The sequence below is a fragment of the Calypte anna genome, chromosome 5A (assembly GCF_003957555.1).
Source record: "Calypte anna isolate BGI_N300 chromosome 5A, bCalAnn1_v1.p, whole genome shotgun sequence".
NCBI lineage: Eukaryota > Metazoa > Chordata > Aves > Apodiformes > Trochilidae > Calypte > Calypte anna.
The window spans coordinates 40,797,679-40,821,200 of NC_044251.1; the positions used below are offsets into that span (position 1 = coordinate 40,797,679).

The 23,522-nt window shown below is 46.4% G+C and overlaps 1 protein-coding gene across 1 annotated transcript in view; it reads left to right on the plus strand.

Moving 5' to 3' along the window:
- The first annotated feature begins 2,866 nt into the window (after nucleotides 1-2,866).
- The window catches only part of DDHD1 (DDHD domain containing 1), a 72,112-nt gene continuing 51,456 nt past the window's right edge, over nucleotides 2,867-23,522 (plus strand). Inside the window, 6 exon segments of the mRNA XM_030452456.1 lie at nucleotides 2,867-3,110; nucleotides 3,112-3,460; nucleotides 3,462-3,506; nucleotides 3,508-3,616; nucleotides 18,261-18,434; nucleotides 23,334-23,435. Of these exon segments, the coding sequence (XP_030308316.1) occupies nucleotides 2,884-3,110; nucleotides 3,112-3,460; nucleotides 3,462-3,506; nucleotides 3,508-3,616; nucleotides 18,261-18,434; nucleotides 23,334-23,435 (1,006 nt within the window). The 5' untranslated portion in view covers nucleotides 2,867-2,883.

Sequence of the window (23,522 nt, forward strand, 5' to 3'; positions counted from 1 at the left end):
TTGTCAGGTGGTTTGGGGAATCATAGAATCATGGAATGTCAGGGGTTGGAAGGGACCTCTGGAGCTCACTGAGTCCAAGCACCATCTCACAGCAGGAACAGCCAGGGCAGGACACAGAGAACACATTCAGGGGGGATTGGAAAGGCTCCAGAGAAGGAGACTCCAAAACCTCTCTGGGCAGCCTGTGCTCCCTCACCCTCACAATAAAGAAGTTTGTCCTCATGTTGAGGTGGAACTTCCTCTGTTCCATCTGAATTCCCGTGTAGAGGTGACAGCCAGCCAGCTGCCCCTTCCCTTGTTTGTACCTCCTGGAAAGTGTGCCCATGTGAAGGTTGGGTTGGGGGTACAATCCCTGCAGCTACAGCTACACCCCCCTGTCAGGCTGTGGGGTGTGCAGGAGCCCAGCACCCGGCCCTGGCTGCCATGTGTCTGTGAGTAAGGCAGCAGGGATGTTGTACACACAGATGTGACAAACACAGAGGTGTCAGCTCCCTTCAAGGTGTAACTGAGATAGGAGTATCACTCACATACCCTCTCATTGCCTCCTTCCTCCTGGGCATGTTGCGAAAAGAGAGGGGGTTTGTCCCACAAACACACCCCAGTAAGCCAGGGTGTGTTTCTGGGAGTCTCTCTCTTTCCCACACAACAGCCCTGAACCCATGAGAAAGGATGGAGGGGGGTGGGGGGGACTGGCAGGGAAGAGGTGATCCATCACTGTCCCTCACTTGGTGTGTGTTGGGATGGGGAGTTGGCTCACACCCGGGCACCCTCCCTCATGTTCCTGCTCCAGGGTGCCAGGTGTTTTATCACACCGATACACATCTCAACACCCCCTCCTGCTGATTACAAGGTGTGTACTGAGGAGGGAGGCGGGTGTTTCTCTCTTACACACACACAAACAAGCACGGGTGAACCCCAGCCCCTCCAATTTTGGGGGTTATAGCAAGCTTTTGGAGGGGTAAGGTCCCTTTTGCACAAGGGTGACCCCAGGTTGTTGCCCAGTTGTTCGTTTGTGGAGTGTTTGCTGTTTGCCCCTCTCACACCCCTCACACAACAGCAAAACACCTGGATGAAGGGAAAAGAGGTGTCACACCAACAAGCAGAGGTCAAACCTGACCACCGGCTGTCAGAGTGTTTAGTTAGGGGGCAGCTCATGCACAGCGTCACCTTGTGAATAATTGTCAACCATTAAGTGTGGGGGGTAGCTCTTTATGCCCATAGGAGGGATTCCTGTTGCACTCTGGTAGTGTCAGGGTGTGACAAACCCAGTGCCCATGGAGGTGAACAAGTTAGCTCCCTGTTAGGTGTTGGGAGGGTGACAAAAAGACCACTTTCTCTCCCCCCTTCCTACGCCAGTATTTCCTGGCATACTGCAGGGTGTTGCTTGGGGTTGGTCTCTCTTGCATACGTGTGTACCCCATTTCCCCTGTTAAGTTACCAGATGTTGGGCCTGACACCCACACTCAAAGGCCAAACTGCTGTGAGGAGCAACACACACACAGAGTGACACCAAGACTGGGGCACATAAGTACCCCCCCACAAGGCAACAGGATGACTGCTGGGGTGCCAGGTACCCCCCCACAAGCCAGCAGGATGAGTGCTGGGGGTGTCTCACATACAGACATCCCTGGGGGACTGCAGTACGTGTGTTTTCTCACACACACACATACAAGGGTGCAAGAGGTCTTTGAGAGTGTCTTAAACAGGGCTGCACTTTGTCTCCTGAGGTTGTTGGACACACTTGGAGGGTTGTTTAAGGTCTCACACACACGGGTTGTAGCTCAAGGCACCTGTCACACCCAGAAGCCAGGGCTGTGTCTGAGGGTGCCTCACATGCACTCAAGGAGTTTTGACTGTGTTTGAGTGTCTCACAATAGACAGACCCATGGACTGTATCTGGGGCAGAGCTGGGGCTGTCAGCTGTGTGTTTGAGGGCATCAGGCGCACAAGCCGCGGCTGCAGGCTGTGTCTCAGGGTCTCCCACACACAAGACGCAACTGCAGGTGGTGTTGGAGGGGACATCTCACATCCGACATTTGAGGGATGTGGACTGTGCCTGAGGGTCCTGCACACCCAGACAGGGCTGGGGGTTTTGTCTCAGGGTATGTTCCACACAGAAAATACACCTGCAGACTGTGTTTCAGGGTGTCTCAAACTCCATGGGGTTGCGGGCTGTCCCTGAGGGTCCCTCACCCGCAGACAGCGCTGAGAGCTGTGCCCGAGGGTCCCTCACACGCAGCCGGGACTTGGGGTGGGTTTGTCTGAGGGTCCCTCACAGGGCTGCGGGCTGTCCCTGAGGGTCCCTCACCCGCAGACGGGGCTGAGAGCTTTGCCTTCAGGTTCCTCGCCCGCAGACGGGGTTGAGAGCTGTGCCTGAGGGTCCCTCATACCCAGACAGGGCTGAGCTGTGCCTGAGGGTCCCTCAGAGGGCTGCGGGCTGTGCCTGCGGGTCCCTCACCCGCAGCCGCGGTTGGCGGGGTTTTCTCTGTGTCCCTCACAGTGCTACGGGCTGTGCCTGCGGGTCCCTCACACCCAGACAGGCCTGCGGGGGGCGGGGTTGTCTGACGATCCCTCAGAGGGCTGCGGGCCTGTCCCTGCGGGTCCTGCACCCGGTCCCCCCAACCCCGCCGCCCGCCGGCCCCCCCCCGAGGGTTCCCCTCGCTCCCCGCCAAGCGCAGCCCCGCAGGCCGCGTGCCGCCGCTCCCGCCCCCGGCCCGCCCCCCCGGCCGTTGTCGCGGCGCGCGTGACGATGCGGCGCCGCCCCCGCCCGGACGGTGCCGGTGGCGGCTGCGGCAGCCGCGGGCCGGGCGGGTGCGGGGCGGGTTCGGGGGCGGTGAGGTGAGGCGGGGTGAGGCGGCACCGGCGGGCCGGGCGCGCTGCGGCATGGATTACCCCGAGCCCGGGACGCCGCAGGGCGCCTGGGACCTGCCGGGTGAAGCCAGCGGCTACAGCGGCGGCTGCTACGAGCGGGCGGGCCCGCGGGCAGGAGGAAGCGGCGGAGGAGGAGGAGGAGAGCCGAGGACTGCATATCCCCTGGCCCGGCCGCTCCGCCGCCCTCAGCAGCGCTCCTCGCCGCTTCTCCGCACCGCGTTCTCCACCTCCTCCTCCGAGAGGGGAGCCGGAGGCGGCGGCGGCCGCTCTGCCGCGGGCACCCAGCCCGAGCCTGAGCGACGAGGCCGGCGGAGGCGGCGGCGACGACTTCGACGAGGCCGAGTCCGTCGCTTCGCTGCGTTACTCCACGGGCACAGGCGGCGAGGGCAGCCGAGGGCGAAGGAGCGGGGCTGGGGAGCGGCGGCAAGCGGCTTCTCCCTGGCGGCGGCCCGCCGCCGTGCCCGAGAGGAGGCGGCCGGGCGGGGGCCGTCCCCGCTATGAGGTGGTGCGGGAGCTGGGCGCCGAGGAGGTGCGCTGGTTCTACCGGGAAGACCGGAAAACCTGGAAGCCTTTTATCGGTTACGATTCGGCTCCGGATCGAGTTGGCCTACCCGCGCTCTGGAGCCGGCGGCCCGGCTTGAGAACCGGGAGAGCGAGGCGGCGGTGGTGGAGCCGGTGTGTGTGCGGAGCGGGCTCTACGAGGTGGATGTGGCCAACGCCGAGTGTTACCCCGTCTACTGGAACCGTGAAGTGCCGCCGGGCCCGCCTGCGGGGCACGCCCGGTATGGGGGGGGTTGTCTCCCGTTTACCCTGCCGCGGGCACCGGGGGGAGAGGTTCGCCCTTGCCCTATGCTGCCGGGACACCGAGGTGGGTGGGGGGGTTCTCCCGGTTTTCCCCCTCCCCGGTGTCCTCGCACCGAGCCCTAGGAGGTGTCTGGGCTGTCCAAGGGCACACAGGGACCCGGCACTGGGTTTCTCCTTCCCCGTCCTGCCCTTCCAGCGCACCCCTGTGAGTATGTGGGGGTCTGAGGATTCCCTATGACACCAACACAACCAAGAGGGTTAGGGAAGTGTTTTCTGCTGCCCGTGTGCGCTTGGGGATAAGGGATGGGGGATGAAATATCCTCTCGGGAGTGGGAGCCCTGGGTGCCTGTCTCTGACACGCAACTGAGTGAGGAGGAACTGGGAATTCCCCTTCCAAGTCGCTGGACGCAGGGTGGGGATGGTGGCACCGGGCATCCCACTTTCCCAGGCACACTCGTAAGGGAAAAGGCACGGGCATCCTTCAGCGTGTACTTGGCAGAGGACACTGGACACCTTAACACACCTAAGAGGGTGAGAGGCACTGGGTAACCCTCAGAGATTCACTGCAGGGGATTTATTGGGCATCTCTTCACCCAGTTCCAGCTGCAAAGGGAACTGGGCAGCTTTTCCCCCTCGCCAATGCACCTAGAGGAAGAGGAGGTCTGGGCATTCAAAACCCCTGGGATGTCTGACACATGCAGAAGGTGGCTGAGCCTCTTCTTCCTTATGCTTCCCTTTTCCTAAACAAAGGGTGACCAAGGAGGGGAATCTGCCTTCAGCGCTCCCCACCCTTCCCTCAGCATGTACATGCTGCCTTCAGAAGGAGCAGGGTAGAAAAAGAATTTTTTTGGCTGCTGCCTCTCTGCCTCATGCACGCTTCTGATCCCTCTTCTTCAGTGAGGAATGATCAAAGAGAGGGCAGATACCTGGCTTTCCCTCTGTTGCCCTTGTTCTCTCTGCAAGGAAAAGGATAATACAGTGCTTCATCTTCCTTACCCCATCACCTGTCCCCTGGGAGAGGGCATGAAATGTGACTTCTCCTGTTTTCTATGGGGAGGGGATGCAACAGGCATTTCAGATACATGCACAGTCCTTACTTCCCCTTCCAATGAACAGATACTTGCTTCACCCCCTTTTCCCCACACTCCTCTTTGCACTTCTGGGTTCTTTGCTGGAGGAGAAGGGGCCTTGGGGAACAGAGCTAAAAAGAGAGCAGACACCTCAGCTCTTCTGCCCCTTCCCTTGGAGGGAATGTCTCCCCAGGTCCCCATGACAAGTGTCAGTTCTCCTGGAGCAGACAAGCAGTGCCACTGTTCACCTTCCATCCCTGAGGACTTGCTTTCCAACTGCATTCCTTCAAGGACAAATGAAAATATTATGGAGCAGAGTGAGAGGTGCAGAGCAGCTGAGCAATAGACCATGTCCAGGCATGGGCCTGGGAGAGGGGCCAGCAGGTTTCTCTCTTTTCCTCTGCATATTTTTGAGGCTCAGCTGGGAGTCACAGAGGAACAGCAGAACTGTTTCAGATATAGTAACCAAGGCTTTTGGTTGTCTCTGCTCTTATTTCTCAGCATCTCTACAGAAGGAAGATCCATAAATGACAGTACCAGGTGGTTCAGTTTCACTTGACAATCTGTCTTTCAAAATCATTGCCCCAGTGAGAAGCAAGCAGAGGTCTTTCTCCACACATGCTTTCAGTTAAAAAGGAGCCTGGACACAGCTCCTTGAGCAGAAGGAGGAGGTGTTTCTCCCTGTCACCACCCTGAAAACCCTTGCTGTTGGTGTTTGGTACATCTGCAGGATGGTTTCTGGAAAGAGATGATGCAGATCCTCCAAGGGGTGAGGCAACTGAGACCATCCCTTTGGTCACTGAGAGAGGAGAGGAGGGCTGAGCAGAGCTGTCAGGTGAGAGAGGATTGCTCTTGGCAATGGGAGCCTGAGACTCTACTCATCAGCAGCTTAAAGGTTTAATTTCTTGACCCTGTGCCTTGTCCCATTTTGGAAGCTGATTCAGTCTGGTTAAGCCTGAGGAGCAGATGTTTCAGATGACAAACAGGCGCTGCGCAGAGGAGATTTCTGGTGCTCAGAAGGGGAGGTGCCCAGAGGTTAGCACCAGAGCCAGTGGAGAAATAAACTCATGGTCCTGAGAAGACTTACCCTGAGAAGGGATGTTTTGTAGTTCTCAGAAAGCTGATTAAGGAAAGTGCTCAAGTCTTTTCTTATTAGCAAGTCAACTCCTTCACAAGACTGAGATCAACTTTTGGTGTTTCGAGGGTCTGTCAGTGCCTTCTAGTCTAACTCCTTATCCACTTACACATTTCCTTCCCTTGTCCACAAGCACTCTTGCCTTTCTTCTCCATTCTTTGCTCCTAACTGCTGTGTCCAGACCTGAGAACACAGCAATGTCAGATCCAAGAGATTCAATCTCATCTCTTATTTTGAAGGCCTTGGTGTAGCAGTTATTTCCAAATTATTCCCATTTGATAATGTGCATGAATGTTGGATCCAAGGGGCAGCTACTACTGGAAGGGAGCCAGTGGTGGCAAACCAGATCTCAAGACTAGTGAAGCCCATGAGAAAGGGAGGAGAACCTTGCTCTCATCCCATGAGTAGGAAGTACAGTGAGTACAACTGACATAAAATATGCTGAGATGCACGTTAAAAGAGTACAGAAACTGCTATCTGGTTTTGCTGATTCACATTTTCAGTTCAGACCAAAGGTCAAAAGCTTTTATCTTTGTTCTCCCCTGTTTTGTTCTGTTTCATGTGTGTGCTGTACTTCAGGGAAGGCTGCTATCTCACAGCTACTGAACGTGCTGACAGTTCTTCAGCTATTGTGGGATCTTAATGACAAGGAAATGTTGATTGTAGCTCAGCATGTGCTGAAATGCTCTTCAGACTTCTTAAGCTCATTGCAGGATTCATTTGTAACATCAGGGATGTTAGACTGAGTTACAATTTGAGCAGATTAATTACTGAGAATTTTATCCTTACCTTCTGACCTCTGGGATTTATTTAATTAGTATTGTAGAACTAGCAGAGATGAGCAAGAGGACTAAAATTATTAGTGTTGGCTTCCAGATGAGTGAGTAACTTGGAGTTGGGCTGCTGCCTGTCTTTCTGTGGACACAACAAGTGGTATTTTATATGTGGCTCTCCTGTTTGAATCTTCTTAGATTATCCAGCCCTCTTCTGCTCTCCCAGCTGAAACAGGCTGGTTTACAACCCTTTTTCTGTAGATTTCCTCATTCTAGCTTTCAAAGGCCTGGGTGAGCCTGTTAAATCTGCAGCCTGTGGACTTCTCAGTGACTCTATCCTGTATCTTGGCTTGTGGGTTTGTCTCATCTGGCTGTTGCCCTATCTCCTCTTTGCTTTTTGATGGTTACATTGTCAAGTTGCCTGTATTTAATTCTTGCAGCCTTTTTTAACAAATGAGCCCATTTTCACTCTGCAGTTAATTGTCTTCAGCCCTGCATGTTCTCCAGTTTCAATGCTGACTACGTGTTGGGGACACCCATCACCTCAGCTGGTGTCTTTTCTTGCAGCAAGAGTTTTAAAAATTGCAGTAGGACTTTTGTAAGACCTGGTGGTATGTGGGGAAAAGCAACAACAAAACTGTATCTCTCCAGGCACCTGGGAAGTCTGGGACGTTGTCTTTTGGGGAAGGATAAAATAATCCACCCTCACACCCAGATCTGGTAAGGGTTTATTGGTTGTGTTTGTTGTTTTTCAGTGTGGATATTTTTGTCTCCAATAGTTGCAGAAGCCTATTAAGTAAAATACCTCTTTTTCTTAAAAAAATTGTTCATCAGAGCCACCCCTGAAAAAAGAAGTGGAGAGCAACTTCTGCTATTTTACTGACCTTAGCCTGCAGATACCTGTCTGTACAGATCCTAATTTTAAAATATATACACTCAGGCTGGAATTGAGCAGCTTTTAAAAACTCTTTCAGCTGCCTTGAAGCCTGAAGTGAAAGAAATACCCAAGACTGTTTTGGTTTTTGTGAGCTGTCAGCTGCTTTGTACACTGGCAGAGGAAGCAGGCAGAAGCACCTTGTGAAAAACCTCTGCAGGCTGAGCTGCTGCAAAATGAGATGTGAATGCCAACGAGTCAGCTGGAAAATGCTGAAACTTGGGATCTCCAGATGACTGAGAAGTCTTGGTTTATGGGAGTTGATGCTTGGCACAGGATTATTCCAAAAAGCTGTTTCTTAGCAGATTATTTTTTTCTATCATGTGCTTGTTTTGATGGAGGACACAGAGGTCAGCAGTAAGATCCGAAGCCTTTTGTTCCTCAGCTGCTCCTGATTCTTGAGGTAAAAAATCACCATTTTGGAGCTGTAAGATGCTTCTCTGCTTTGGGTAGGAGGATTGGGTGCTTGTGCCTTTCCTAGAGCTGGCAGGATAAAATTTGTATATTGACACTTTACAGACTGGCAACCTTAAACCCATCTTGATTCCCTAGCAGACCTCTTGCCTGGCTGCTTTAATCTGTGTCTGATCTTTCTTCTGAGGCAGTGTGTTTAGTTAACAGGGTTTGTTTTGTATTCTGAAACAGAAACAGTTAGTGAAAACAATTCAGGAAGCACAATAAAAATTCAGGGGTTCAAATCAAGGAGTTTACCAGGATGTTTGGGGTTTTCATTTCTCTTTTCCTGTTCTGAGCAGCAGAAGGCATTTTAGATGCTTTAGAGCATACCTTGAGCATTTCATGTGGTGTTTTGAAGGCTTCAAACTTAGTTGATACAGTTTCCTTACCTAAATGACCCTTAGATAGAAAGCTGAATTCCTGAACACTGTATTCTTGCTTTTTTTTCTCCAGACATATTATTGTTTTGCAAAGTGCAGTACTGATAGTTTATATAACAAGCTAAAGTATTACTTTTACTACTCAAAATCCTTTCTGGATTTTTACTTTCTTGCTTACTTACTTACCCCAAAAGTATCTTTTGCTAAGTTTTTGGCCAGCTCCTTCTTGACCTGAGGGCTTAACACCCACAGATGAAACAATTTTTAGATTTGTAGCATTCCTTTTATTAACTCACAAATTCCATCTGTTTGTCTTTATGTTCCTGGTCTCTGGTACCTTCCTTAAGTTGAGAGACCTTGTGGCATTTAGGATACTTTTACCAGAAGAGATGAGAGGTGTCAACACCTTGTTTGGGGGCAAGTTTCTCCTTTGTTTTTATTTTGGGGATTTGCAAGCATTATTTAAATGAAAATTAATCCCTTGCCATTTACTCCTGTAAATGACAGCAGAATCACAGAGGATGTTACAGCAGAGTAGCTATGGATGGACTTAACTTAGAAAGGGAGCTGTGCTTGCACTTAAGTGTGGCCCAACACTTTTCTGCTGGATGTGGTCAACAGGGAAGAAGGAAAATGCAGAAGGAAAATGCAGGGAATGTAAGTTATGGGTTGCTGAGAAAGCAGCAAATGTTTGTGGGATGAGAAGGATCAGGAGTTCTGTTCTGACTTAATTCAGGCTTCAATACTGATTCAACTGTGGTGATACCCCAAAATAGGATGAGACTTAATTTGGAGGTGACAAAGCTAAATTAAAGATAGAGTGACAGGTGAGTTTATGCATAGTGTGTGTGAGAGAGGGTGATGCCTGTCCAGGGAAAAAGTAATACTGAAGGCAGAGACCTTAGGCAGGGCTTCTTTTTGCCCTGAAAGGAGGACTACAAGAATCTGGAAGAAGTTCCAGTGTATGAGTTAGTGAGCAGAAGGACTTGATGGAAGAACTTGCAGAAGAGCAAGAAACTAAAAGAACTAAAAGCAACTCTCCCAGCAGTATTCTGTAAAACAGAAAAATGTGAGGATGAAGTGGTTTGAACTGTTGGCCAGAGAAAAGGTTGGTTGTGTGGGATGATCTGAGTGGGTTGAGAGTGGCTGAAGCCACACTGGAGTGTGTCTGGTGTGGAACTGGGGAGGAAAAGCTCCAGAGATTGGGAGTGTTGTAACTGCATGGTGAGTGCTGTGATGAAAGGGGTATGAAGGTGCAAAGGGGTCCCAGGCAAGTGATATTTATGATGAGAGAAAAGTAAAATCATGCTGGTTTTCAAGGAGGAAAAAAACCCCTGTAAGAGTGAAAATTGAAAAAAAAATAAATGTGGAGCTAAAAAGCTTAAGGAAATCTGGAGCTGGCACTGTGTAGAGAGAAGAAGGAAGTCAAGTTAGGAGGAAGGTGCAGGAAAAAAAGTCCCTTTTGAGAACAAAAGTTGGTGTGTCCTTGAATATCTTCATTGTGTTCATTAGTCGGGCTAAGTCTGTAGGTGGTGGCACAGGAAAAAAAAAAAACCTTTATTTAAAAGACATTCCTGGGTTTAGAGAACCTGCTTGCTCTTAGGGTCACAATGACATTGCTGCTGTGATGCTTGGTGAACAAGGCACCCATTGAGCAACCTGCCAGGAAGCTGAGGGTGTGGTTGTGCAAAAATCCCATGACTTTTGGGAGGGATTTACATCTCTTAGGTGGTGCTCCCATGGTTTTCTCTATGTGGCACATGTCCCTTCTCTTGTGGGTTGGTCGTAGCTTTGACCTCACCTACTTTCAAAAAACACAGGTAAAGGAGCTGATTAAGGAGGAGTGGCAGCAAACCACTGGAGGTGCCTCACATGAGTCTTGAAATTTGGTCCAGGCTGTTTTAATTGAGGAGATTTTCAAATTAAAACAAATCCTCTCCAGTAAAAGCTGCAGCCCTGTTTGGTGTTTCAGCAGCCCAGGGTTCTTTGAGTGTTTCCTGCTCGTTGTTTGACCTGGCTGGGAAGGTGAGCTAACAGGATTTTTTGGCTTGGACAACCAGGTTCAGGTTTGTGTCTAGAGCAATTGCAGAGATATTAGTTAAGCTATCTTAAAGCAGAAAAAAACCCTTCTTGAAAAATATAACACCCACTGTATTTTGCAGTGATATACAACAATGAGAGGTGACTTTGAGGGCATTCCTTCTCTTTTTTGGGGGGTTTCTTTCAGTGTTTGGCTTTCTAACCCAAGATCAGCTTTTGTTTCTCGTGTGGGGAAAAACACTTGGAAGCTGTTGCTTGAAATTCTCCTTGGGGGTCTTGGTAGAATATGAGGTCATTTCACAGTGGAAGCAAAACTTGTTCGTCCCTTGCTGGACCCAACATCAAAAAAAAAAAAACCCAAAAAAATGGAGGCTCACAGATATAGATCTCAGCCTGGAAAGAAAATCCCATCTTTGCCAGTCAGATTGCTCTTAATGTGCTTAATCTCTGAAACTCAGAAGTAGCTTCCACCTATAATTTTGAAATTGCTGCAGAAAAGCAATTTTAGAGTTATTTGATGGAGCAGCAAAATAGTTTCTTTTACTGCTCAGTGAATGGAGTCTCTTTTCCTTGCAGACACTAAAAAAAAAAATAAGTCTGGCTGAGTAAATTCTTGTAGCTTTAAGTTTCTCGTGGCCAGGATTTCACCCTTGAACTCTTCCTCAGGTTATGTTGTTACTTTGGAAAGAGCAGAACAGATTGTGTGTTTGTGGTTAAATGAAGAAAGGTCACCCAGGCTGTGATTAAATCAGTGGCTCCAGTTATTTAAATGCCAGTAACCTGCTCTGAAATACTGTCTTAGGGAATAGCTGGAAGGCTGGAGAACACTAAGCCATTTCAACCAAAAAAATAAGTGTTATGTTACCTAGCAAAGATGAAATAATAAAAATTCCCTTTTTGGCTACTTTATTCTAGCATCTCTTTGTTCACCTCCTATGCACAATGGTTTCACTGTCAGTAAAATGTAGGAATCCTTCATCTCATGATCAGCTTCTGTAACTGGCCTCACAATAAATCTTCCTGCCCTCAGGAGGTTTTTTTGGTATTTTCCCTTCATGATACTCTACAGACCTAACCATGAGGGAGCTGAGGAAGAGATCTGGTCCTGCAAACTGCACTCTGTCAAAAAAAATAAAATTAGCAAATTATTATTGCTGTTGGGGCAGTAGTGGCTCTGTTGAGGCAGTAGTGGCTGTGGCTTCAGGGTGGCTCAGAGTCACACTGATGCAGAGGTGAAATAATACCTGTCCTTATACTTAACATTTTTTTTGCACTAGCAAAAAGACTTCTGAGCTGTGCAGTTGTTAATGTACCCAAAATAGAATTTTAGGTCTGCAGTAGGAATGGAGAACAGCTTTTCAAAGTGTCCAACAGTCTCTTTGATGTTATTCTGGAATATATTTATTTCAGTGACTCATGTCAACAGTCAGGTTCTTGTGTGTATTACAATTGCTGGTGCTGTGCTTTAGGACGTGTTGTTCAGGACTTTCAGAGGGACTTTGGGGGGCAGGGGGGAGGGAAAAACCATTTTGCCCAGTTCTTTTTTTCACTTGGTAAATGGAGGGGACACTTCTTTTTGTTACTTACATAGCTTTCATCTTCAGATGTCACATCTGGTGTCCTCACAGTTACCTTCCGCCTGTGCAGATGTTATCCCCACAGCCTGCAAATTGTTTGCAACTGTAATAACCAGGAATTTGGATTTAAGGAACAGAGAAGCAGGGTTCTGAGATTATTATCCTGAAAAGCATCTCGAGCTGACTGCATTTGGTGTGAGCTTGTGTTTCTTGTCCAGCTTCTTGGCTTTGGGCTTGGAGAGAAGTTGGGATTGGCAGTTCAGCAAAACACAAGCTTTAATTTAAACTTCTGAGCCTTGGAATATTGCAGTAACCTTCTAGATCTCAGTTGTGGGTAAGTTGTTAGGGCTGTCCTGAGACTAAATAGTGCCAGAAGTGCCTTGACTTTGCCATCGAGCCACTGAGCAGGACCTCAGCTTTGAAACAACCAAAAAGAAGTTTACTGCATCTTACTCTTTTGTAACTTTATTCTGTCTTTTAAGTTGCATGCTAACTGGTGTTGCTCTTTCCAAACAAGACTTCCCTGGGGCTTCTTGTTTAAAATCTTTTTTTTTATTTTTTTTTTTTTTTAGCTATTATTTCTTTGTCATTTTAGTTTTGCAACAGTTTCCTGGTTCTGAATCAAGTGAGGTAAAAAAAGGTTTCTGTGAGCCATGGTTTGAGCTGTGCAGTGTTTCAGTTTAGGTATCCCCTGTTCCTTGGTGGAAGGAAACAAATGATTGCATTAATGTAGTAGTACAAGAAGAAAAATGAAGGCAAATTTTGCCCAGTTATTACTTTTCATAATGTGTTCTGATGGATTGCTTAGCTTTTTCATGCCATTTGTATTGGATGTGATCACCCAGTTTCAAGATCTTCACACAAGGAGTTGATGAGGCATTTGTGCACGTGTCTGCAGGTTGCATACAGGTTTTAAATTAATGGAATTTAGGTGATTTAGGTGATTATCATAATGCAAATCACTCTTGTTATTGTCTCTTCATCTCATTAATTACAGCACTTGTATTCTTTTGTTCTGTGGATTTTCAGGGAGGGGGAAAAAAAGCCCTTTTTGTGTAAAAATAAATCCCCTAGTGCTGTGTAGTGTGCTTATGTTATTTTCCCCTAAAAGTGGTAAAATTTCTATGACTAATTAAAATAAAGTGCTTTTCATCAGCTTGTAATCCCTGCCATCCACATTTATTTAGAAATTGTACTAAAAAGACCATGCAAGTGTATAACCAGTCAAATATCTTGGTATCTTTCAGTCTGAAGCTCTGCCAACTGCAGATTATATGGGGTAAGACTTAAGGCAGTAAAGAAATCAAGGCAAATCCTTTCCTAGGGATCAGGATTGTAGGGACAAAGATAAGTAACACTTCACATGGTAGGTTTTGAATTCCTCTGTGGGCAAAAAAAAGTTAAATTACAACATGATTTAGATATTCATGTGCTTTATTCTGCCATAAAACAGAAGGAACTGAAAGAATGTCATTTAACCTTTCTAAAATCATCTGAATCTCCAAGATGTGAATTAATTTATTGAAGGTGGATGGGACTGAGTGAAGCTGGGTGCTAAAAGGGCAATTTTGCTTCATTACTTTTTAATGGCAATTACTGTAAGAGCATCCAGGTTTTCTGGATGAAGCAGATTAATCTTTAAATAACAGCACCTGCTCAAGATTAAGCAGAGGAATTGTGTTTATGAAGATGTGACTTTTAGCATCAGTAGGGTCATTATTATCACAGTTGGAGTGAGAGCTGGACTGAAATTCAGTATTAAAATACAGCCATTTGTTGATCAGCTTGGAAAAAACCAGTCTTTTTTCCTCACTTTACCAAATGTTGGCTGTGATCACAAGTTTGATAGTTTCATTTCTAAAAAACAGCATTCCAGTGTCCTTAAAACCAAACCCTGCCTCTGATGGAAGGAAATGTCATTCACTCACTTCCACTACCAGGCTCTTTTCTCTTGAGGTTTCCTGGTAGCACAGGATCAAACCTGCCAGCCAGCTGGAGGTGTCAAAAAACACCAAGATTCTGCTGTGCTTTAAAGGAAGGAAGGGGAGAAAAAAGTAAGTCCAGGGTTTTCCCCAATATCCCACTTTGGAAAGCAGATTTGCCTTGCTCAGGTTTTAAAGCCTGAAAAAACCTAAAAAGTCTGAAAACAAAGCTTCACTATAATCTGTCTTTGGATCTGAAAGTGATTTATAGTTCCATAAAAGTGGCTCTTCCAGAGCCAGATATATTAGTTTATTCTCAAGCTAAACTATCCTGTAATTATTTTATAATAAAAATGCTCTTGTTTCAAGCTTGCCAATCTTTTCCTGGCTGAGCTTTTCTGGAAAAGGCACTGCCCATCCTCTGTTTGAGAGCTGCTGTCGAGTGCTACAGTCTGCTCTTGCAAAGAACCACTGTGGGAGAGTGGCAAAAAGAACCTGAAAATATTTAGTTTAATGCTTTATGTTTAGAATTTTAGGAATTGGTAGGTGGAGATTCCCATGTGAAGAACTTAAAGCCCTTCAAAACTGAAAGAGAGGTGCTTTGTATTCCTTTGGTTGAGGAGTACAAAATAGCATTCATATGATTATTATTTTCTTTATTAACAAAAAAAAAATCCTTTTTATGAATTGAATGAAGGGAGCCTCATCAGAATGTTTAGTCAAGAATTAAGGAATTGCTTACAGATTTTCCCAGTCAGGATTAACATCTGACACTGTCACGTCATGGCTCCAGCAACAACGGGATCCTTTCTCTCCTCTCACACATTATGTGCATTTCATTTTTCCCTACAGACAGTGCTTTGTCTGGCAGAGCAGCCTCACTGGGTCCCTGCCTGTCAGCTCCACAAAAAAATGTGGATATCTGGCAGGTGTAAAGTGCAGGACAACCCAGGGAAGGTTCAGATCAGGGAGTGATGAGAAACCGCTGGACGTGGTGCCGAGCATCGCTGCATGAGGCTTGCATGAGAATCAAATAATCCTCTTTCACACTTCATTGAGGGGGATGTAGACTCCAAAATCAGTGTATATTTTCCTAGACAATTGCATTTGGTGTCATTCATCATCCCAATTAACTTCAGGAGTTTAAAGCCACGCAGGCCTTTTTGTTCTTCTGAGAGGATGGGATTCGTTTTCACCAAACAACCGTGGCCTTCGAGCACCCCAACCTCTTTATTCACCTGATGGATGAATCATCAGCATCACCAGGAGAAATTCAGAGCATGACAATTGGCTCTGATCTGGAACAGCTATTTCAGCTGTGCAGGCAGAAGTTGAACAGCAGAATTGGGTCCTGTGCTACTTTCTGTCTGCATTTTTGGGTTGTGCTGACGAGACGGGAGTTGTCGGTGTTATAGGAGATGAGGATGTTGGGGGATTAGGGAGTTTGGGTGGGGATTGGGGAGTTTGGATGGGGATTGGGGAGTTTGGATGGGGGTTGGAGAGTTTGGATGGGGACTGGGAAGTTTGGATGGGGATTGGGGAGGGATGAACCATCATGCCTCGTGCCTGCTGAAGAAAACTGAGCTCTGGGGGAAGGTGGGATGGGAGAGGCTGGCAGGGCTGGGACCTGTTGTTTTGGGGAAATTCCCTCACTGTGTGTGCACAGAGTTTCTGTCTGAGAGGGTTGCTGGCAGGATTCCCAGTCCCTGAAAGCTTGGGGTAACTGAGAACCTGTGGACCAGCACCAAGTGAGGGAAGTGCAGTGGTAATCTGGGCTCCTTGCTTCACATCATCTGTCCCCAGCACCCACTTCCCTCCTCACCTTTCCTGCTCTTCCCCTTTCCTTGCTGGGTGCTGCAGGATCACTTTAAGGATGCCATCAGCTGCAAGTGTGCCCTGCTCTGACACAAGTGGGGTGTAAAGAGCTGATTGGCATTTCTGGTACTCTGGAAACAGCGGTTTGCTGTAAATCTGTTATGGGAACGTTTCAAGATTGGCTTTGGAAAGTTTTGGATGTTACTTGCCCTTTAGGGAGATGACTGCAAGAGTTTCCTTTTACTTTCACAGGTTGTAGGTACAGTGGTCTGAAAAATGAGGAATTTGGAATAGCTCAGAGGTTCCAAATAAATAGAAATTCTCTGCTATTTGTTATGTTTTCCTACTAAGTGCAAGCAGTTGGTCCCAGTGTGGTTCTTGGTGAAGCAGCTGCTTGTGTGACCAAAGGCAGTGGCTGTGCTAACAGAGCAGGTGAAAAAGCACTGCCCTTGGCTGGGTCACCTCAGCCAGCTGTGTTTGTCCTGGTCTGGTGACAGATCAGATTATTCCCTTCCTTGGCTCAGTAACTCCGAAATCACAAGTTCTCTATTGTTTCTTGTTTGCTTGGTTTTTTAACCTAATTTTCCTTTTGTTTCTTTGCCTCTATTGTCCCTTTTCCAAGCTGACCTTACCAGCTTTTTTCATAGAATAACTGGGGTTGTCAGGGCCCTCTGCAGGTCCCCCAGTCCATCCCCCTGCAGTATCAGGGACACCCTCACCTAGATCAGGTTGCTCAGAGCCTCCTCAAGCCTCACCTTGAATATCTCCAGGGATGAGACCTCAACCCCCTCCCTGGGCACCCTCTTCCAGTTTTCCCACCTTCCAGGTAGGAACAGATCTTTGAGTAGTAAAGCCTGAGTGTTTCCCCTCTCCTCCTCATCTGCTTTTCTGAGTCTTCTCTCTTGTGGTTGAGGTTTTGGCTGCTTTGGAGAGCTGAACTTGTGCAGGAGGTGTTTGCATTTGGCCAGGCCTCTCTATACATCTGCAATATACAGCAGCACACAGAGCTGAGCATGCTCTGGAGATCAGTGGTCCAGCTGCTGTGGGATTTCAGCAAACCTACATCTCTGTGGGTCCCCTGAAGCTGGAGGTTGGGGGTTTTTCAGGCTTGTGGAGCACAGGCATGCACAATATTTCCCTCTTGATTTTTCCAGATGTAGGACAGAAACTTCTGAGCTGAGCTACGATGAGTTTTATTGCCTTAGCTTGCTTGCAGGGATGGATAGAAGAGGAGAATTCTTGCTCCCTACAGCCCCATTAATTGGTGTGGGCATCAAGCACAGTTTGATGAAGAATAAGCACCAGGAAACCTTGTTGTAGAGATTTGTTTCATGCAGAGGGTGAATGCTGGGCACCCAGTTCCCTCATTTGGAGCCTGAACTGATACTAGAATGACAGTGACTGAAAACAGCCCTCAGTGCAAGACTGATTTAAAAAAAAATTAACAACTTTCATCCCTTTATGCTAATTGTTGTGTAATTTGGGTTATTGTAATATTATTTCCTAGAGGAAAGAAGGCTTTGTGCAGTCAGGGTAAGAATCAATTTCAGCTTCTACTTCTGGTGTCCAGAAAACTCTTCCCTCCTTCTCATACACAAGAAGTGAGTTAGTAATCCAATCCAGTAAATCAATCAATATAGTCCACTGCAAACAATTCTTTTTTCCCATTATTTTTATTATGGCAAAATCACTGACAGTCCCAAGGACTGGAATTTGTGTCAAGAAATTGTGCTAAAACTCTAAAAACACAGATGAAGATGAGGACCCTGGTTCTGATTGAGAAAAGAAGGCTCAGGGGAGCCCTCATCACCCTGTTCCACTACTTCAGACTGGCTACAAAGAAGATGGAAATTCCCTTTGTACAAGGAGTCATGGAGAGAAAATGGGTGGAAGTTACTCCCAAGGAGATTCTGATTGGGCACAAGAGGAAAATGTTTCACAATGGGAAAAATCAGGCAGTGCAGACAACTCCTCTGGGACGTGGTGGATTCCCCAACGTTGGACACTTCAAGGCTCAGCTCTGAAGGATGCTGGGGCATCTTGTTTAGGCTGTGCTTTTTCCAAGGAAAGTTGGACCTGATGATCCTTGTGGTCCCTTCCAACCTGAAATTCTGTCACTCTGTTATTAGTGTTTGGGGGTTTTTTTGTTTTAACTTAAACTCTTAATAAACCATACAGAATCTGCAGATTTGTATCTTGTCTCTTCCATCCTCACACACACACACACACACACCCTGAAAAGTTGGCCTCACGAGCTCAGTTTGTGATTAACACTTTCACTATTCATTTAAGCCCTGGGGAAAAGAGGGAAAAAAGGTGGTGGTGTTTCTCCAGACATTTGGGGTTACCTTGGGTGGGGTCCCACCAAAGTGCAACTTTTTCAGCAAAACACCCAACAGTATTCCCTTTCCCTCTCACCTGCTGCCAGTTTGTGATTTGTTGCATTAAAAAAAAAATTTATGTCTCTCTTGTTTGATTTTTAGAAGCTGAAAAGATCCCTGTAATGCGTGGGCAGTGGTTTATTGATGGCACATGGCAACCTCTGGAAGAGGAGGAAAGTAACTTGATAGAACAGGAACACCTCAACAGATTCAAGGGACAGCAGCTGCAAGAGAGCTTTGATATGGAAGTATCAAAACCTGTTGATGGGAAGGAGGGTAAGGCTGTTTTAGATCAATATTTTTATAATGGTTTGCTTAAGAATGTGATCTATTAATGGCTTTCTGTCCTACCCAGTGAGGAACTTGGTTTGCTTTCCCATTTTTCCAGTGCATCTTGATGTAGGGTTTCCTGCTGTGGCACATTTGATGAATGCTGGGTAAAAATATATTCATGGATAAACTTCTTGGTCCCATTTTGCTTCCTATCTTTTAATTGTGCTTGAAATCTCACTCCCAAGTGAAATCTCTTGATGGGACAAGAAGAGTCAGTGTCTGAATGCAAAGCTTTCTGGCCAGCATTCCTAATTCAGCCTTAAAGGGAGTAACAGTTTTGCAGATCACATTTTATTTTGCATTCTTTTTTAGTCTGTGAATTTACTGGAGTAGTTTTGAGCTATAATAAGTCTTGGGCATCCATTCTGTTATGGAAGTTCTTATATTTTAATGGCCAGACTGAAGAAACTCAGTTAAGCATTCCTGGGAATTTCAGTCAAATGCACTGAACATTTTAAGCATAGCCTGAAATGACTGAGCTGTTATTTAATGTATTGAAGTTCTTGTTCAGGGGAAAGGCAGCACAGCAGAAGTTCAGTGGGTTTTGGCTTTCACACTTCTGGTTTTTGATTGTCACGTGGTGAACAATCTACAAAGCATGAGCTGCAAGCAAGAGGCCCCACAATATATTTTAGTAGTGTTTTAGTTGTGTAAGTGTTTAGAAAGCAACTTTATTCTTAAACTCTTTAAGCTACAACTTTGTACAAAGCAGTTACAGTCTGTAATTACTGTAAGGAAAACCACAATATCATTGGTTGACAGAAGGAGATTTTCCAACAGTACAAAGAGTAGTTAAGTTTCTAACTCCCTTCAAAGCTAATGAGGACTCTGAATATATTTACTGCCAACTTGTAACACTTAAAAAAAAAATCATTCCCTCTGGCCAAGCCTGCAGTAGCCTTCTGCTTCAGCAGCTCTGTCAGGTAGGTGCATAAAAAGGTGTGAGCCCTGAGCCACAGCACTGTGCCAACACACCTGCCCTTTTAAAAGGCCCTTTTACCTGTATTTCTGTGTGCTTGTACTGATTGATTGTGCCAGGCTGCTGGTACAGAGCTCAGCTTTTTTAGCACAGCTGAACCCCACGGAGAGTGTGGTGCTGTTTGTGGTGGGGTAATGTGCTGTTACCTAGCATGCAGGTCTTTAAATCTTCCAGCCTTTGGTAGCTTCATTCCTGATGGGAGGAAGGATCTTCAGCTGTACTTGGATTTTGCTTACCCAGTGAGGAAGGGGAGGCCTTTTCTTCATTTCTTCTTTTTTTCTTTTTTATTTTCTTCTTTTTTTCTCTCTTCTCCTCTCTTCTCCTCTCTTCTCCTCTCTCTTCTCCTCTCTTCTCCTCTCTCTCTCTCTTCCCTCTCTTCTCCTCTTTCTCCTCTCTTCTCTTTCTCTCTCTTCTCTTCTCCTCTTCTCTTCCTCTTTCTCTCTCTCTTCTCCTTCTCTTCTCTTCTCTTCTCTTCTCTTCTCTTCTCTTCTCCCTCTTCCTCTCTTCTCCTCTTCTCTTCTCTTCTCTTCTCTTCCTCTTCTCTCTTCTCTTCGCTTCTCTTTCTTCTTTCTCTTCTCTTCTCTTTCTCTTCTCTTCTCTTTCTCTCTCTTCTCCTCCTCTTCTCTTCTCTCTCTTCTTCTCTTCCTTCCTCTTCCTCTCTTCTCTCTCCTCTCCTTCTCTCCTCTCCTCTCTTCTCCTCTCCTTCATCCCTCTCCTCTCCTCTCCTCTCCTCTCCTCTCCTCTCCTCCTCTCCTCTCCTCTCCTCTCTCTCTCTCTCCTCTCTCTCCTCTCCTCTCCGTCTCCTCTCCTCTCCTCTCCTCCCTCCTCTCCTCTCCTCTCTCTCCTCTCCTCTCCTCTCCCTCTCTCCTTCCTTCTCTCCTCTCCTCCTCTCTCCTCTCCTCTCCTCTCCTCTCCTCTCTCTCCCTCTCCTTCCCTCCTCTCTCTCCTCTCCTCTCCTCTCCTATCCTCTCCTCTCCTCTCCCTCCTCTCCTCTCTCTCCTCTCTCTCTCTCCTCTCTCTCCCTCCTCTCCTCCTCCTCTCTCTCCTCTCCTCTCCTCTCCTCTCTCCCCTCCCTCCTCCCTCCCCTCCCCTCCCCTCCCCTCCCTCCTCCCCTCCCTCCCCTCCCCTCCCCTCCCTCCCCCTCCCCTCCCTCCCTCCCTCCCTCCCCTCCCCTCCCCCTCCCCTCCCCTCCCCTCCCTCCCTCCCCTCCCCTCCCTCCCTCCCCTTCCCCTCCCCTCCTCTCCCCTCCTCTCTCCTCCTCTCTCCTCCTCTTTCCTCCTTTCTTTCCTCCTCCTTTCTTTTTTTTCCCCAGATAAACTCTGATCTGTGGAGCAGAAATTTTCAGATTTAACTTCAGAGAGAGTGGGGAGAGATATAGCAGAGATATAATCCCTGGTATTTATTAAAATATAAAAGATCAGAAAAAGAAACTCCAAATTCAGTCACCAGTGCTTTTTCTCAAACTAAAGTTTAAAAAAATAGGAAAACAATAAAAAAACCCCACCCAAACCAAGCTATCCATGCAATCACATCAAAGTGGAATACATGTCAAATCACCATTAGCTTCCAATAGATGTTTTTTTTTCCCAGTAATAGAAGAGCTGCAGGAAAATTATAGCCAACAGTAAGTCTGAAAAGCTGTTTTGTCATTACAAAATGCCTCTCAGTACATCTCTGTTCAGCTGCCATCCCTGAGTGTCATGTGCACGTGGCACTGGGAGAAGCTTTACAACTTGCATTATGGCTGGGGAAGTAAACATAATTAGCTGGAGAAGTGCTGAATTCAGTTTATACATTTCTTAAATGCTGCAGTTTGTTGCTCCAATTTGTTGTAATTGCATCCTGGGTGAAACAGATTTTGATCCCATCAGCATTTACAAGTAGCTGTTATTTAAGACTAGCTGAAAGATTGAATAGGTCTGGAAATATCACTGGGAGGTGAAGTGATTATTAGCAGTGCTATGATAAAGCATAATAAATGATGAAAAAAACAGCTATCTCATCTCTTTCCTCAACCAAAATTAATGCAGCCTGCTGGAAGAGTCTCTTAGTACTTAGACAAAATTACTTTTTTACATGAACATGGCAGTTGGCATTGGGAATAACAAAAAAAAACTGGCTTGTCAACAAACATCTTGGTGATATGCAGTAGCCAAACCTGTCAGCTCTCCATTTGTCCAGCCATAAATGGGGGCAGTAGGATGATGAAAAGTTAGGAGCAGGTTAAACTTTGTTGCTCCTGCTCTGGATAATTTTCTCTTTGTCACCCTGCTAACTCCAGGCAACTTTTGATATCCTGGAATTCAGTATCCAAGACTCAGTGGGTAATTTATTTGCAATTTAATCATCTTCATTTAGTTATTTTATGGTCCTCTGTAACCCTTTTGTGAAGGAAACAGAATTGGCAGCAATTTTTACTAAGTGTTTACCACCCCTCAGCTTTGGAGCAGCCTCCCAGTGCATTGCTGGCAAAGGAATCACCCAGTTTAAGTGTGAGGAGGCTGCATGTGGAGTCTTTCCTACAGATGGGGTTTTGGCTTTCAAAAACCAGCAGCAAGGACTTTGTCCACCACCTGTGAAGGGTGCTCAGGATGCAGTGCCCTCTTCTTTCCTCTTTACTTTTAGGATCCACATTAGGAAGGTACTTTTCCATCTAAAAAACCCTATTTCCTATTCCAGTAATTTGATTTATTGATTCTGCTCTGGGCTTGCAGCATGTAACAAGGAGATAACTAAGCTTCATCCAGGGCTTTTTATGGGTGATAGGATGCTGATGATTAAACACCCCATCCTTAAACAAGCATGGAGTATCCCTCACTGGTCTAACTTCCTGCATGATGGAGTAGCCATGGAGTAGTAACTACTCCAGGTGGTGGAAGGTGTCTTTCAGTTGCATTTCTCCCCACTCTCCAACAGGCTGAGTGATTTCAGGTCATCCCAGCTTCAAAGGGACTTTGTGGATTCAGAAACCAGGCAAGGAGAATCTTGACTTCTCATTAGGTATAAACACACCCTCAGGTTTTTAGTTTATCAGCCTTGATCAGGAACACTAAAAACAAACCCAAAACCTATCCAGCATCCCCAGTACAACTCTTCTGTAGTGTAAGTGCTGAGAGCAGCTTTTACCTCTCACAGAAATTCACCTGCTCCTTGCAGCAGCTCTCACTTAGCTCAAAATATTCCTCCCATAATCACATGGCACCAATATGTAAATCCCTGAAAAATAGGATCTTTTGGATTGCTGTGCAATATTTCAGTATTCTCATGAGGAGTGGAGGAAGCCAACTGAAAGGTTAATACAAGTTATGGTTCTGCCTTCCCATCAAGGGGAAGCTCAGCAGCAGAGTCTGCAGGCTGCATTGCACCAGGGTGGGCAGCTTCTTGAGGACTGACAGAATAGGGTAACACGGGGATATTTTGTTTAATCTGAGTTTTAATTATCTTCTCACACTCTTTGGGGTACGTAATAGAGCTGTGCTTAAAACTGAGTTTTGGTTGGTTGGGGTTTTTTGTTGGTTTTTTTCCAAATATATTTCAGAAGGGTTACAGTGTTCTACCCTGTTAAAATGGAGCATTGTAGGTGTAAATGCAAAGGCACTCAATGAGTCTGGTTACACTGTGTCCCCACTGTCTTTTACTGATGCTTTTAGCTTTGTTGTGATGTTGTAATTGTTTATCAAGAGTGAAGAAACTGCATTTGGCTCATGTGACCTGACACTTGTGCTATAAAGCTAATTAAATGTACAGACATTTTCAGAAATGTGTCAATTTATTTTTTTTTTTCCAAAAAGTGATAACAGTATTGAAAAAAATGACACCCCTTTTAAAAATTTTACTTTGAAGCTCAGTGTTTTTACTTTTAGTTCTCTACTACTTCCCTCCCTTCTCCCTCCCTTCTTTGTTCAAATGGAGAGGATATAAGGAGAATTCAGATCCTGCATGTCTTAAGAGAAAGCGTTCCCAAGGTACAGTAATTGTAGATTTCTTTTCTTTTGTAGTACTCTCCTAGCTTAGGAAGCTTGAAATTCTAGTTGCTTATATCAGTTGTATGT